A 16468-nucleotide genomic window follows, 5' to 3' on the forward strand; every position below is an offset into this window, starting at 1 on the left:
TTTCTTGTTTTTTAAGTAAAAATAAATGCAGACAAAAGCTTAATAGTTCATTGAATCAGTGGCTTTTGCCAGGATAAAATGAATTTGAGTTTTGCAAACAGTAGTTTCAATTTTCTTGGAGATGTGGTCCATCTGCACAACTAAATGATAGGCTGTTGTTTTGTGCCATACAGGTTCCATTTCTTCTTATTTATGAAGTAACTTCAGTGACAGTTTTGTGGTCATCTTATTCGATATGTGTTGTCCTGGAGTTGCATTTATTTTGCATGCATAAGACAAGAAGTTTGGTTTCTATCATTTTTTAACATATTTGAGTTCAACACTTAACTTGTGTGGATCTTAAAATACATCATCACAATCATCCTATGGAAGAAGTTAACACAGTCAAATTCCTAGGACTAAATGTGGACATCAACTTAAACTGGAGTACACATATTGAATTCCTATCAAATAAACTAAGCAGCTTTGCATTTGCAATGCAAATACTAGCAAACTCTACTGACATGAGTACACGAAAAATAGCATATCATAGTTATTTTGAATCTGTCATGAGGTATGGTATCATTTTCTGGGGAAATTCAAGTAGTGTATCTCAAATACTGAAACTGCAAAAGAAAATTATAAGATACATGTGTAGTGCACTACAAACAGAATCTTGTCACCCATTATTTCGGAACCTACAAATCCTAACAGTTCCCTCCATAAACATTTATGAAATTATAATCTTTGTATGCAGCAGACATTTGAGGCAAATCATTTTAACCACACATACAACACAAGAAATAAAAATAATTTTATGTTACCCACACACCATTTGAAATTATATGCACGAACTCCACAGTATATGGGGATGACAATATATAACAAGCTAATGGGCAAAAATATATTTATATTTAATATGAAGCCAGAGAGTCTAAAAATAAGGCTACAGCAGATTCTGTGGGATAAATGCTATTATTCAGTAGAAGAATTCATAGAGGATGACATGATAATTTGAGCAAAGGGTAATTAATTGTAAATCTTTTATTGTAAGTGTAACAAAATTGAATTATTATTATGATACCATTTGTTAAAATCAGTTGTTGTAATTAATTGTTAGTTTTTTATTGTATGTGTATTTTTATATTTTATTATTGTTATGGTACCATTTGTTAAAATCTGGTGTTGTATGTATATGGTAAAACATTACCAAAATTTTGACGTGTCTCCTACACCTGAATCAAATGATTTAGATTATGTACATTATGAGACTAATAAACCACAATTCACAATTCACTTCGACTGTACTTTTGATTTTAATCAATTGATATATAACAGCACATTCTTGAAGGTTGTCAGTTTGCTTACATACATTTATGCAGTCGTAGATTTTACTTCTGGTTTTCTTATTGTCAGGAAAAAGGCTACATTTATTATTTAGTACTAAAAATGTATTTTCTACTTTTACTGTCCTAGTACAACATAGTATGACTATATGCACATTAATAACAGTCTTTTGCATCTCATAAGTAAAGAGTGAAGTCTAACGTTTTTATAAAGAAAAACACTCAATAAATAGTTTACTCCTGAACATCTTTGGTCTTTATCTCTGTTATCCCACTTTTTAAGTCTTTCTTCAAGCACATCACCAGTACAAAAGAGAATTGAAAGATCGCTTTGGGATGGTAAGATCAATGTTGCCACGGTCTGGATCCACAAGCTGTATCTTTGTATCACTGTTTTTCCTAGAAGGAAAAAAAAATTAAAAAGGTACAAGAAGAATAAACAAAATGTTGTTTTTATAACAGTATATATTTTTACCTAAAACAGTATCTTGAAAAAGTACAACCAGATTGTTAAGTGCATACAGAACTTTAAAAATACCTAAGCAGTATTTCTAATTATTGGTTGCTTTGATAAGAAAGCATAATGGCAATGATGTCATACAGTTAGGATTTAAGTGTAAAATTTAATATACCATTTATAGCTGCTCTCATAGTTCATAAATTCCAGTCATTCAAAATTCTGTTAAACCCTCTGTACAAAGTTACTTGTATCAGACCACAACAAAGCAATGTTGGTATTATAGCAAAAATTGTTCCCAGTTTCACACATAATATATATTCAAGATCAAGGTTACAAACTCAATTCATAAAATGAAACAAAAGGACTGGATGATCCATCCTTCTCCATGAATATATCAAAACTACTCTGCATTATTCGACTTCTATGGAGCATTGCTTGTCTTTTCAGCAGAAAAACTATAACCCCAATCTGGATTCCAATGTGCCAGTACATACACTGTTGCAGGTTGTGAGCAGAAAGGAGAAGGAGAATTAGTGGGAGAGAGGCTAGAAATCTAAGGATGGGTACCAAGAAGAGTGATGGCGAAGAACTCTCCAAACAAATTCTTCATCTCTACCCTTCTAAATTCTGCACATTCCCCATACCACTGCTAGCATTTGATGGTAAGGACTCACTTTCTCACAACACCTTGCACTAAGACTTCCAATTATTTTTTATGTCATGGAAAGAGGAATGGCCTTCTGAATTCCATTACTCACTCAGTCCGTATACAGTATTGGTTTACCCTAATGTCATTTCTACCCCTAAATGTTACCATATTAATCTGTGAAAATCCCAGATGTAAGTCTTCTACTATGGACCACCCATCACTCAATACTCCAACCCTACCATATGTGTTTCAAGCTGAGTAAATGGTAATCACCTGTGAAAGCAGCAGTATTTTTTACCACATCTGTCATATTTTTAGTAGACTCTGACTCCCTATTAGATGGAATGGAATAGAGCCATCTTTCTTCCCCATCCTTATCCAGTCTGAATTTGTGCCCTATCTATCATTAATTTGTTGTCAAATTGTTGTTTCATTTTCTTTGTAGATACACTCATGAACTGACTGGTTAACACCAGGCTAGGTCCAATCAACTACACCTGCTGAGGATCTGCCTCCCACCCCTATAAAAGCATAAGATTTTCTGGAGTGATCAGTAAGGAAATGTCCTTAGAGTAAATCCCAGTCATTCAAAATTCCTACCATATACGTCAGTAGTTCTTGTTGCCACTTCCATTCCCCCCTCCCCCCTCTTTAATTTTTGATCCGTAGCCTATCCAATTCTTTGCTTTTTCTATTTGTACTTCCCTCCCTCTTCCCAATTTTTATAAACAACTCTCATCATGTTTAACACCTCCTGGCCTAAACAAACATTGATGTTTTTCTTTATCACCATTATTACTGTGTCTCTGACTTATTATTATTACTGTTATATTATTTATTTATTTTTTTTACTAATTCCAAGCTACAGTTCTTAAAGTGAAAATCTGATGACACAACAGGAAGTATCATTTCCATATTAGAACATTAAATGTAATTATACCATAAGCATACTTCCTGTAATCTATTAAGCAATTTTTGATTTCATGATAAAATTCAGAAAATATCTTTTATAATATTTTTCTTCATTGAATGAAAAATGAGAAAGAAACTTACTCATTGTACATGACAATGACTGTAGCATTGTCTGGAGTTCTGAATGCCACACTCTTCAGTCCACTCTTGTCATTTGGCTCAATACTGATTCTCACTGATCCTTCAGGAACAAATTTGGAAAAGTGTCCCATAGCATAAAACATTGGCTGCTTATAGAACTCATCACTTGTTGTGTTCACAATAACTGCAGAATCAACATAGTTGTTCACCCAGTTAGGACCACCTTCAGGATTCAAAGCAAGATTCCAGTCAATCCAACCAGTGACCCAGTGTGTCAAGTCCTGTAAATACAATTTTAATGAATTTTTGAGGCTCCTAAGGCAAAAAGAAGGATAAATTTAGTTGCCAAGATTTGTATGGAAATTATTGGGATCACTGCAGCTCTAATGTTGTCCCAATATATCATACGATAGCACTATACAAATCACCCTTGTCTCTATTATGTTCCGGATATTTGCTGTTTTGTTCCTTACTTTGGTAGCAGTGGTGGTGATCATTCTGACTTGGAAAAGTGTTTACTTTAGTACAGTTTTATACCAAAGAATCCACATTGATTCATGAAAGTCATTATGAAACTGCCAAGAGTATTAATAGCATTGGAATAAGGGGGGAAGGGAGGAGGAGGAGGTGATAAACGTTATTGGCTGTTATAAACATAAAAAAGGAACAATGTGTTAGATTAAGGTATTAGTATCTGTTTTTTTGTATGTTGTTGCTGACTGAAGATATGTATTAAAACAAATATTTTATGGAGGTAAAAGTATTGAATAATCACAGAGGTTTTTCTGTAAGAAAAAGAAATACTTGTCAAATCTTATTTAAAATTCACTAGTTTTGTTAGAAAGTGACTTGCACATGTTACAAATATAATTTAACAAATAGAGTAGATTTTCATTCTCCAGTATTGTTTGCTACATATGCGTAATCTATGCTCTGCAAACCACCATGAGGTGCATGGCAAAGGGTACATCCCATTGGACGAGTTATTGGAATTTCTTCTCATTCCATTCACATATGGAGTGCAGGAAGAATGACTGTTTGAATGCCTCTGTGTGTGCAGTAATTATTCTAATCTTATCCTCATGATCCCCATGTGAGCAATATGTAGGAGATTGAAGTACATTCCTAGAGTCATCATTTAAAGCTGGTTCTTGGAACTTTGTTAAGAGACTTTCTCAGAATAGTTCTTGAAACTTTCTCAGAATAGTTTACATCTATCTTCAAGAGTCTTCCAGTTCAGTTACTTCAGGAACTCTGTGACTCTCTCCCACAGATCCAATAAACCTGTGACCATTCATATTGCCCTTCTCTGCATACATTTAATATCCTCTGCCAGTCCTATTTGGCATGGATCCCACACACTTGAGCAGTATTCTAGAACTGGGTACACAAGCAATTTGTAAATAATCTCCTTTGTAGACTGACTGCATTTCCCCAATACTCTACCAATAAACCAAAGCCTGCCACCCATGACTTAGTCTATGTGATCATTCCATTTTATACCTTCAAAACAATCATCATCATCTTCATCATCATCATTTAAGACTGATTATGCCCTTCAGCATTCAGTCTGGAGCATAGCCCCCTTAGAAAATTCCTCCATGAACCTCTATTCAGTGCTAACATTGGTGCCTCTTCTGATGTTAAACCTATTACTTCAAAATCATTCTTAACCAAATCCAGGTACCTTCTCCTTGGTCTGCCCCAACTCCTCCTACCCTCTACTGCTGAGTCCATGAGTCTCTTGGGTAACCTTGCTTCTCCCATGCGTGTAACATGACCCCACCATCTAAGCCTGTTCGCCCTGACTGCTACATCTATAGAGTTCATTCCCAGTTTTTCTTTGATTTCCTCATTGTGGACACCCTCTTGCCATTGTTCCCATCTACTAGTACCTGCAATCATCCTAGCTACTTTCATATCTGTAACCTCAACCTTGTTGATAAGGTAACCTGAATCCACCCAGTTTTCACTCCCATACAACAAAGTTGGTCGAAAGATTGAACGGTGCACAGGTAACTTAGTCTTGGTACTGACTTCCTTCTTGCAGAAGAGAGTAGATCGTTGCTGAGCGCTCACTGCATTAGCTTTGCTACACCTTGCTTCCAGTTCTTTCCTATGTTGCCATCCTGATAGAATATGCATCCTAAGTACTTGAAACCGTCCACCTGTTCTAACTTTGTTCCTCCTATTTGGCACTCAATCCGTTTATATTTCTTTCCCACTGACATTACTTTCGTTTTGGAGTTGCTAATCTTCATACTATAGTCGTTACATTTAGGATCTAGCTCTGAAATATTACTTTGCAAACTTTCAATCGAATCTGCCATCACAACTAAGTCATCCGCATATGCAAGACTGCTTATTTTGTGTTCACATATCTTGATCTCACCCAGCCAGTCTATTGTTTTCAACATATGATCCATAAATAATATGAACAACAGTGGAGACAGGTTGCAGCCTTGTCTTACCCCTGAAACTACTCTGAACCATGAACTCAATTTACCGTCAACTCTAACTGCTGCCTGACTATCCATGTAAAGACCTTTAATTGCTTGCAAAAGTTTGCCTCCTATTCCATAATCTCATAGAACAGACAATAACTTCCTCCTAGGAACCCGGTCATATGCCTGACACAATCCTAATTTTCTTGCTAGACACTGTCAAATCTGTCCACATCAGTCGTCCGTTTACATACCTTATTGCAACTACGCTGGGTACCATTTCTTTCCTGATGTAAAGTCCTACACCCCACTGTGCTATTCCTGCTTTGACTCCTGACAGGTAGACCTTGTATTCTCCCACTTCATCTTCTTTCTCACCCCTTACCCGAATGTCACTAACAGCTAAAACATCCAGCCCCATCTTACTTGCAGCCTCTGCCAGCTCTACCTTCTTCCCAGAGTAGCCCCCATTGATATTAATAGCTCCCCATCTCATTACCATTTGTTTGCCAAGTCGTATCTAAGGAATCCCTGGTTTGTCAGTTAGAGGTGGGACTCTGTCACCTCCAAAGGTCCGAGGCATTTTGCTCTGATTGTTGCCAGCATCATATTTAAAGTACCAGGGAAGCAGGTTGCTAGCCTTACTTGCCCCGAGTCCCATTGATTCCTAAGTCATCTTTTATTTATAAATTTTTCATTTAGCTGTTACTACACTGCCATGTCAAAGAACAACACTGCAAGACGAGTTTATCTCAGTCAAAATCGCTAAAATGTGCAACATCAACAAAGCACATCTTCTGCCAGTTCAAGCTAACAATGCGTGAATTCCAGTCCTTTGAACTAAAATATTTCCTTGATACATCACTTTACCATAATAGATTTATGTGAGGTAACTAGCATTGGTATGGAACTGTTAATAGGAGAAGTTAGTGGCTTTTTGAAGCGAGCATCATCTCTAGCAGATTTTATCAACTGGTACCTAATTTACAGTCATGTTATAGTACCTCCACAGAAAATTATGTCAAAACAATAAGATACTAGAAATGGCACTGTTTATTACGAATATCATATGTATTGCATTTTAACCTTAGTGACTGTGACAGACACAACTGCATCTCAGCAGAATAAGGAAGAAAAAGCTGGTCACAAACTTTCACAAGAGCTGTCGAGAATGAATAAATACACTATGGAATTAGTTTCAAATCTGTTATGTTGTTATCAGTGCTGGTACCAGTAACAACATTGTACAATTTTATCAGTGTGGTTTTTGTTACTGTATTTTGAATTTAATTGTAAATAATTATATCATTTTTGGTATTGTTTTTTGGTTGGAGGCAATTATCATGTGGAGTAGGCACCCCAGAATTATTATTGTGGAAGTAGGGATGGAGATGAAGATGTTGGTGAGAAAGTGGTGACATGTAACATTTTAATAAATTTCAATCAACTTTGGAACTTATAACTTAGTGTATGAAAAATTTACTATCATGGTAAAATATCCTTAGCCCTACTAGGGATAGGGTGGAGCTGTGACAGATGTGCCATGAAAATAATAAAAAAGATATTACTATTGAATCCATAGTTTTCTGGGCTGACTGACTGGCAGTCCCAAATACATACAACTGCGATATTTACAGCCTTACTCTGGAAATCAGGGAGCAATTTCAAGAAAATTTTATGAATATCAGTTCCTGTCTGGAGAAAAAAGAATAATAACAACAATAATAATAATAATAATAATACACTGGGACTAAGACACCACTAATGCTCCTAGGGATGGTGGAGAGGTAAAGGAGGGAAGGTGGAAGATGGAGAGACAAAGGAGTGAAAGAGGAGACAAATAAGTGTAAATCTGCGGGCTAGGCAAAATTTCAACCAAGCTTAATGCACATATGGCTTACAATCTAGGAGAAAATACTGTTTGTAACACACTCCTAGCATTACCAGGAGTGAAGGTGGGGTTGGGAAGGGAATGACATGTTGTAAAGGTGAAAAATAACTAATATTGATGTCAAATTCACAATGAGAAGATGAGATTCAGGGAAAATGTTTACACAATAAATGTACATATTGATTAAATTCTAATTAGTATTTAGTGTTTTGTCATTATTGCATGGTGAAGATGTACTAAGACAATGATATAATTTTGATGGCTTCTTCCAAGAGTTTGCTGCATAGGCCACAAACTAACCTTATGAGCTCATTTATTTCACAGAAAATGAACGGATTTTTTCAGCTAGTAAAAAGAAAATTTTTTGTTCTAGGCATATGTTTTTAATGGAAAACTAGAATTATTCACTGGTTACAAAATGGTTATTCCTTGAGCATGCGAATACTTCAGTGTTGTCATTTTTACTTGTCTACGGGAAGATGAAGGTTGCAGTATTATCTCTGGGAGATGAAGAAGCTTGCACAGGATAGAGTAGCATGGAGAGCTGCATCAAACCAGTCTCAGGATTGAAGACCACAAAAACATCAAGGTAGGTTAACATCTTGAGTTCTGTATTTCAGTCTTGCATCTAGCTTAAAGTATAAGAAATTGAATGTAAAATGAGTACACACAAAATACATAAAAATCAATCATACATTCTATGAATGTCTTTTAAACTGACTAGCCAAAATTCACAGGATGAGTTGTCCCATGTAAAGAAGTGCTGTTCATGATGCTCAAATGTTGTGACTAGATGCAGCATACTATTTGAGTGTAGTTATGATATCTGAACAGTCTGTTACAGACAGGTCCATAATGAACATAGGGCTTGTAACAACTTTGAATGTGGGATGATAATCATTGCAAGACACATGGGTCATAGCATATTGGAGATTACATATGATTTCAGGTTTGTAAAGTCAGCAGTACGTACATACAGTGAACCTTCAGTATTGCAGTGGGACAGCCATAAGTCGTGGACCAATAGAGATCATCTTGTCTCCACAGAACCATAGGGAGAAACCCACAGACTACTGTGAGGCAGCTCACAGCCCGATTTGAAGAGTGAGCAACAGAAAAATTATTTTACCAAGACTGTACACAGACAAATGAATCACAAAGGCTTCAGCAACCAAGGACTGATGTCACATCTAGTGCCTTTCAATGGTGTTTTCATGTACAATGTATATTTAAGTAGCATATAATAGGGTTTGCATGTACGCTGTATATTTAAGTAAGCACATATCTGATGGTAAGCTATATATAATATGACACTTTCTAATGACTGCTGAAAATGCAGGTGAGATACACTAGGCATTCAGAAAAATCTGAGGGTAGAACTTAAGATAATAAGTCATGTTAAAAATGCTTAGCACAGAGAAATGCAGTCCCTTGCGCAGAAGATCTTAGTTACAACTGTATCACCATCTCACTTCTAAAGATCTTTAGTATAGTTTTAAAAGCAGAATAACATACTTGAATTATGTCAGCCATGTACTGTTCCCCTCTTGACCATTCACCAAGCACAACTTTAGTTATATCCCATGGTTTGTCACCTGAAAAGATACAACAAGGACATTTATAAACTGCTGCACTGTTTTCTGATGAGACAGAACACAGATAGCCATATAACACAAATTCAGTGACAAGCATTTTTCTCTCATATACAGGCAGAGCAGGTAGGTAGGGGTGGTGAGGGGAGGGGGTTATGCACACTCAGCATCACAGTTCTTCATAATGTTTGCACACATTTTCATAAATTTCATCACCAACAACCATTTATCATGCATTGCTGGATATAAGCCTCTTCTAGAGTTCCCCATCCATAGTGGCCTTCCAAGTTTTCGCATCCAAGTTTGTCCTGCTTGTTTCTTTATGTTGTATTCTTGATGAACAAATTCATGAAGATTCCTAATGAAAAATGGTTAACTGTGATGTAAAAAAGGAATGAGAAACTTTGGTTCCCTACATACATCACATAAGTTTAAAAAAGAAATATTACTTGTATTTACTTACACTACCACTAATTCAAACAGGAACTGTTCAGCAAGACTGTTTCTAACATTAAACAATTAATGACATTAAATATTGTGCTTTGGGGATGAACATTGCTTCACCCGTGCTTCACAATTTTATTTACTTCCAATGTAATTGGAAATAGGTTACATACATAGGTTACATACTTCCATATAAGTCTGCAGAATCCAAAACTATGAAATTGACCATCACTAATATTTCACCTTTCTAGCACTTTTCACATGTTTGCATGTCTTTACACTAACAAGATCCATCTGATGCACCTTAACTTTTTAGTTCTGTTATTCCCAATTATATATTTTGGTTAACACTAGACTATTTTCCTATGTACATTCTACCAATGGAAAATTTCTCCTACCAAGCAAAAAAAAAAAAAAAAAAAAAAAAAAAAAAAAAAAAAAAAAAAAAAAAAAAATGCTCCTGTTTAAAAGACCAACTGAACAGTGGGTTACCAGCTGTCTAATTCTACCATCCCCAGCACCTTTAAAAATGTTCCCAAACAATTTGGTACACAAACATATTCACACTATTTTTAGCGTGCAACTTACTTCTCACTCCCATAAGCTCCCCTAACTGTTAACTTGCTCACACCCACTAGTCCATCGCTGTACGTCACTCATTCCCACCAACTCTCACTTGTCCATTCTCACTCATTCAGGCCAATTGATTGTCATTATCTCTGTGTCTCTCTCTAACTGTCATTGTCTCCTATTTCACAGCCACAGTCTTCTTCATTCTGTCCTACTACTACAGTCTCCTCTCAATGTCACTGTCTCGGTCTGGCCCTCTCTTACTGCTACTATCTCATTCTTTCCTTCCCATTGCTGTTGTCTGTTCTCACTGTCACTATGTGTCTTCTCCTTGTTATTGTTGTTGTCATAGACTCAGCCTCTCTTTATCACCAGCTCTCATCCACTTCCACTTTCTCCATCTGTTTATTCCTCCCCCATTGGCACTGTCTCCATCACTCTCTTCCTAGCACTGGTTTGTCCTGTCAATTATGTTTCACGGTCGCTGTGTCCCTCTTTTTCTCCCAGACTGCCATTGTCTCCTTTGCTCTCTCTATAGCACAATGACTGTGTACTATCTTCCAGTATTTATTTCTTTTCTGTCTCTTTCCCACTACCACTGTCTCCTCTTTCAGTCAAAAAAGTGTGAATATGTTTGCATGCCGAAACATTTGCGAATTTTTTTAAAGATTCTGAGGAAGGTAGAATAAGGTGCCTGGTGCCCCACTTCTCAATCACGGTCTTTTACACAGAAGCATATTTGCATTTTTTGTACTCCAATGAGAGCATTTTTCCTCTGGTTCCCTTCTTTTCCCTGCTGTAACAGGGTGTGTCACTCATATGAAAAGAAATATGGGGTAGTAAAATTTTGATAGTTTACTTATGGTATGTAAAACTGAAATAACATAAAACTAATTTTACACCTCACACCAGATTTTATCATGCACAAAAATTTTGCATGTGCTTCAGTACTACAGTACGGTATTCACAAAATATTTCTGATGATAACAGTCACTTTACAGCATATTTCTCCATGCTAAGTTTTCACCTAATTCTGGATTTTATGCACAGATTCTATTTGTAAAGGTATGGTAACTTTGAACCTCTCTACAGTATTTTGAAAACTGGTAAAGATATCAAGAAAATTTCATGGTTGTTCAAGATCATGATCTTAGGAATATATCAAAAAATCACATCCATATACTGTGCACATTCATTTTGGAATCTGCAGCTCAGTTTTAGTACCACAACCCAAAAACCAAGTTTTTAGGGTGTTTCTTGATAATGGATAAATATTTTTGAAAACAGGAGAGTGGCACTTCTAAATAAATGCAACATTAAAATTGGAACAATTTGCTGCGGTTAGGCCGTTTCTTGATAATGGATGAATATTTTGAAAACAGGAGAGTGGCACTTCTAAATAAATGCAACATTAAAATTGGAGCAATTTGCTGCAGTTATTCATTATTTAGATTACACCTCACATACAGTTTTACATGTGTATTTTATCTTGTATACATGAGGTAACTTTGAACCTCTGTATCTCAGAAACAGATAAAGGCATCAATAGAATTTTCAGGCTTCTTTGAGATCAGGATTTTTAGAAAATATTGTAAAAATTTCATCCATTTGCTATGCACAGCGGTCTTGGAATCTGTGGGTCAGTTTTGGTAAGAAAAAATGTAAAAAAAGAAAACTTTTGTGGTTGTCTAAGGAACTGCCAGTGAACTGATAGAGATTTTGGAAATGGAAAGATGACTCCTAGATAAATGCTTAGAGAATACATGGTTAAAATTTGAGCAATTTTCTGCCATTATTTTTTATTTAGATTTCACATCATACTGGATTTTACACGTGTATTTTATGTGTACAAATACGATAACTTTCAAAGCATCTGGGATCCACCCAACTGCAGACAAAACAGCACTGCCTCTAGCTCTTTCCCAGCCACAGACTTGTGAAGAATTGAGGAGGGTTTTGGGAAACATCAATTTCTATAGGCAACACCTGATACAGCCTGCTGCTAACAAAGCACCACTGACAGATGCACCACTGGCACAGAGAAACAAACACAGCAGGAAACTGTTGATGTGGACTTTGGAAATGCTCAAGGCCTTTGATAACATCAAACTGTTCCTCCAACAGGCTGTGACTTTACTAGACCCTGTAAGCAAAGCCCCATTATCTATCGCCCCTGATGTGAGTGATGCAGACATGAGCACAGAGCTCCAACAGTTAGTAGATGGGCCCAACAACCATTATGGTTATTTTCTCAGAAACTGACAGAGTCACAGTGGAAATGATTTGCATTTGACAGAGAACTGTTAGCAGTCTACAAGACAGTATGTCATTTCAATCAGAAGTTGAAGGTAGGCCCATCACTATTTTCACCGATCACAGACCACTAACAGAGGCCATAGAGAATTCTATGAAAGACTGGTCACTACATCATTTTCACTATTTGGACTATGAGGGTCAATTTACAACAAATGTACAACATATCTGATGGGTAACAACACAATGCCAGACTCTCTCCTGAGAATTGATGCTCTTTCAGGGTGTATTAATTACAATGAACTTTCTTTGGCACAAGAGAAGAACTTCTGCAGAACACTTCAACAAGCCTCAAGTTTGAGTATCACCCCTTCCCTGGTTCACAACAAACAAGTTTGGTGCAACACCTGAACAGGGGAAGTTAGACCACTGGTTCCATCTCAAATGAGAAGACTTGTATTTGATAACCTTCACAATTTGTCACTTCTGGGCATCCACCCCATCATCAAACGTAACAGACTGCTTTGTTTGGCCGGACCTAAAGAATGACTGTAAGAGCTGGATCCATACCTGCACTGCATGCCACCGCTGCAAAAACAGGCAGGCCTCCTAGCCCAGGGGTTGACCAATATGACAATCTGGCAAGTAGGTTACAGCACATACATTTGTATTTAGTCAGACAACTCCCAGATACTGGTAGTTACAACTCTATTCAGTCAGCTGCTGACAGAGTCACATGGTGGCTCGAGGCAGTGTTGATATCAGACATCACAGCTGAGATGACAGCATAAGGCCTTAGTGCAAGTGTGGATCACACATTTCCATTGCCTCACCACAATTACAATGCACTAGGGAAGGCAATTCAAGGTCTCTGTGGAATTCAGTGCCTTTGCACTGCTGCTTACCACCCACAGAACAATGGTCACTGGAGTGGTGGCACTGCATGTTCAAAACATCACAGAAGTGACACAGTGGAAATTGTCGGGGCCCTTCCATGAGTACTTCTCAGTGTTTGCAGTGCCTTGAAGGAGGATCTGCAGGCTTTACTGGCAGGGATAGTATGTGGCGTAAAGTAGATGTTCCCAGCAGAATTTGTTGACCCTGTGGTTTTACCTAATACAATTAAACTGCTGGAAATGGTTCAATCAGTCACACAGGATGCCACCTCCACAGTGACATGGAACATCAAATGTTTTTGTACACAAAGAATTTATGACGTGCAAGTATATAACATTACAAGATGACACTACAAGGGCATCATTTCAGCCACCTTACTCTGGTCCTTACAAGTTATTACAGAGGGGTAAACAAACATTTGACATACTTCTCTGTGACAAGTGCACTACAGTTTTGATACACAGAATCAAACCTGTGTAAGTATTCAACTCAAAATCTGACCTATTCAACAGTAACTTGGCTCATGGTTCTGCCAATCCACAGCAGAACCTGCACTCCAGCACAACATGTCATGCGGAGACAACTGAGGCAGCGCCTCCTCCCTTTACACAGCAGATTCTCCACCTACTACCCCGCTGTCATGCTTCGGCCACCCACTCCACCTTCCTCCGCACCTCAAATATTTCTTCACAGACTAGGCAGTGCTTTTTACAATATTTACAAAGCTTTTTTTAGCATTACTTAAAATGTACACAGTTTTTTTTAAATGACACTGTTAACTCCAGTATATTTGTTTCTGTGTAACTGATATTCCGTAAAATCTTGACCATCCACTCAGTATGAGGACTGTTCAAAAAATTCCAGAACTTTGTCCATAAAATTTTTCTACACTTATCTTTTACTTATTGTGCATGGTGACCTTCGAAATACTCTCCTCCACAACTGATACACCACTCCTAACACTGTTTCCACCTCCAGAAGTAGTCTTGGTACACGTCTTGCTGTATCACACGAAGTGCCATCTGTGAATTTTCTTTCATCTCGTCTATCATTGCAAACCTTCATCCTTTCAATGGGTTTTCAACTTTGGAAATAAAAAAAGTCTCCAGGTGCCAGATCTGGAGAGTACGTGGGATAGGCAGGACAGTGATTTTGTTTTTTGTGCATTAGTCACACCCAAACAGAGATGAATGTGCAGATGCAGTATCAATATGAAAATGCCATAAATTGTCTCACATTTCAGGCCATTTCTTTCTCATAGTTTCTTGCAGGTGTTGCAACACATCCCGATAGTACCATCGATTAACAGTTTGTCCCTGTTGCTTGAATTCATGATGTATTTATCCTTGAAAGTCAAAGAAAACTATCAGGATGTCTTTGACATTTGACCTGACCTGATGAGCTTTCCTTGGTCTTGGAGAACCTTTCCCAAGATTGTGAAGATCGAACCTTGGTCTCTACATCATAACCTCAGATAGTACCATCAATTAACAGTTTGCCCCTGTGGCTTGAATTCATGATGTACTAATCTTTGAAAGTCAAAGAAAACTATAAGGATGTCTTTGAGATTTGACCTGACCTGATGAGCTTTCCTTGGTCTTGGAGAACCTTTCCCGACATTGTGAAGATTGATCCTTGGTCTCTACATCATAACCAAAGACACACATCTCATCACCAGTTATGACTCTCTTAATACCTTGTTCTCATTTGTGCAATTGAAAAGCTCTTCACAGATTGCAAAGCAAAGGTCTTTCTGGTCTTGACTCATGAGCCATGGGACAAACTTGGCAGCAACATGTTGCATTCCAAGATGCTGTGTCAGGATTTCATGACATGATACAACTGAAATGTTACATTTTCCTGCAAAATCTCAGACAGGCAGTCTTCGACTGACAAGCACAATTTTATTGATGTTCCTGACCTGACAGTGTCATCGGTAGACATAGAAGGGTATCCTCAATGAGGGTCATCTTTAACTTCTGCCCATCCATTTTTAAATCATGTAAACCATTCATAACACCGAGTGCAGAGTAAGCACTCGCCGCTGTAGGCATCCTGCATAATTTAGTGTGTGTCTGTATAAGATTGTCTCAAGTTTCACACAAAATTTAATGCAAATGCATTATCTTCTAACTCTGCCAGCTCAAAATTTGCAAACTGTGTGAGACAACATTCTACCCAATACAACACTGAACAGTAACTAACAGACATACAACAATGAAACGTCTGGCAGTTTCACATTAATCATAGTCGTGTGTAGAGATGCCAACTGCATTTCATTTCAACACACCATTGGCACAAAACTATGAATATTCCAGAATTTTCTGAACAGACCTCATATAATACTCAGCTTAGTCTTATTCATCGTGTAGTATTCATTCCATACAAATGTGATGAATCCAAGATGTTTACTGTTCGTTCCTACCGAATGTGATGTTGTCTGTTCTTTAAGTTGTGTTCCTATTTCAAAGAGAACTTAATTACTTGTACTACATTCCAGAACTTGACTGGGTAACAAACTCAAATGTTTCCAAAACATACTGTCACATATGTGGTTATTACTTATGGATATGACATACATGTTGTTTGTTGTCGTGGTGTTCAGTCCTGAGACTGGTTTGATGCAGCTCTCCATGCTACTCTATCCTGTGCAAGCTTCTTCATCTCCCAGTGCCTACTGCAGCTTATGTCCTTCTGAATCTGCTTAGTGTATTCATCTCTTGGTCTCCCTCTACGCTTTTTACCCTCCACGCTGCCCTCCAATACTAAATTGGTGATCCCTCGATGTCTCAGAACATGTCCTACCAACCGATCCCTTCTTCTAGTCAAGTTGTGCCACAAGCTCCTCTTCTCCCCAATTCTATTCAATACCTTAGTTATGTGATCTACC

The 16468-nt window shown here is 37.4% G+C and overlaps 1 protein-coding gene across 1 annotated transcript in view; it reads right to left on the reverse strand.

Annotated features, from left to right (window-relative positions):
• Window positions 1-1264: 1264 nt before the first annotated feature.
• Window positions 1265-16468, reverse strand: part of LOC126190831 (lysosomal acid glucosylceramidase-like) — a 132088-nt gene continuing 116884 nt past the window's right edge. Inside the window, exons 9-11 of the mRNA XM_049931406.1 lie at window positions 9338-9417; window positions 3488-3768; window positions 1265-1724 (exon numbers count right to left, since the gene is read on the reverse strand). Of these exons, the coding sequence (XP_049787363.1) occupies window positions 1625-1724; window positions 3488-3768; window positions 9338-9417 (461 nt within the window). The 3' untranslated portion in view covers window positions 1265-1624. The remainder of the gene's footprint in view (window positions 1725-3487; window positions 3769-9337; window positions 9418-16468) is intronic.

This window comes from Schistocerca cancellata, chromosome 6 (assembly GCF_023864275.1).
Source record: "Schistocerca cancellata isolate TAMUIC-IGC-003103 chromosome 6, iqSchCanc2.1, whole genome shotgun sequence".
Classification (NCBI taxonomy): Eukaryota; Metazoa; Arthropoda; class Insecta; order Orthoptera; family Acrididae; genus Schistocerca; species Schistocerca cancellata.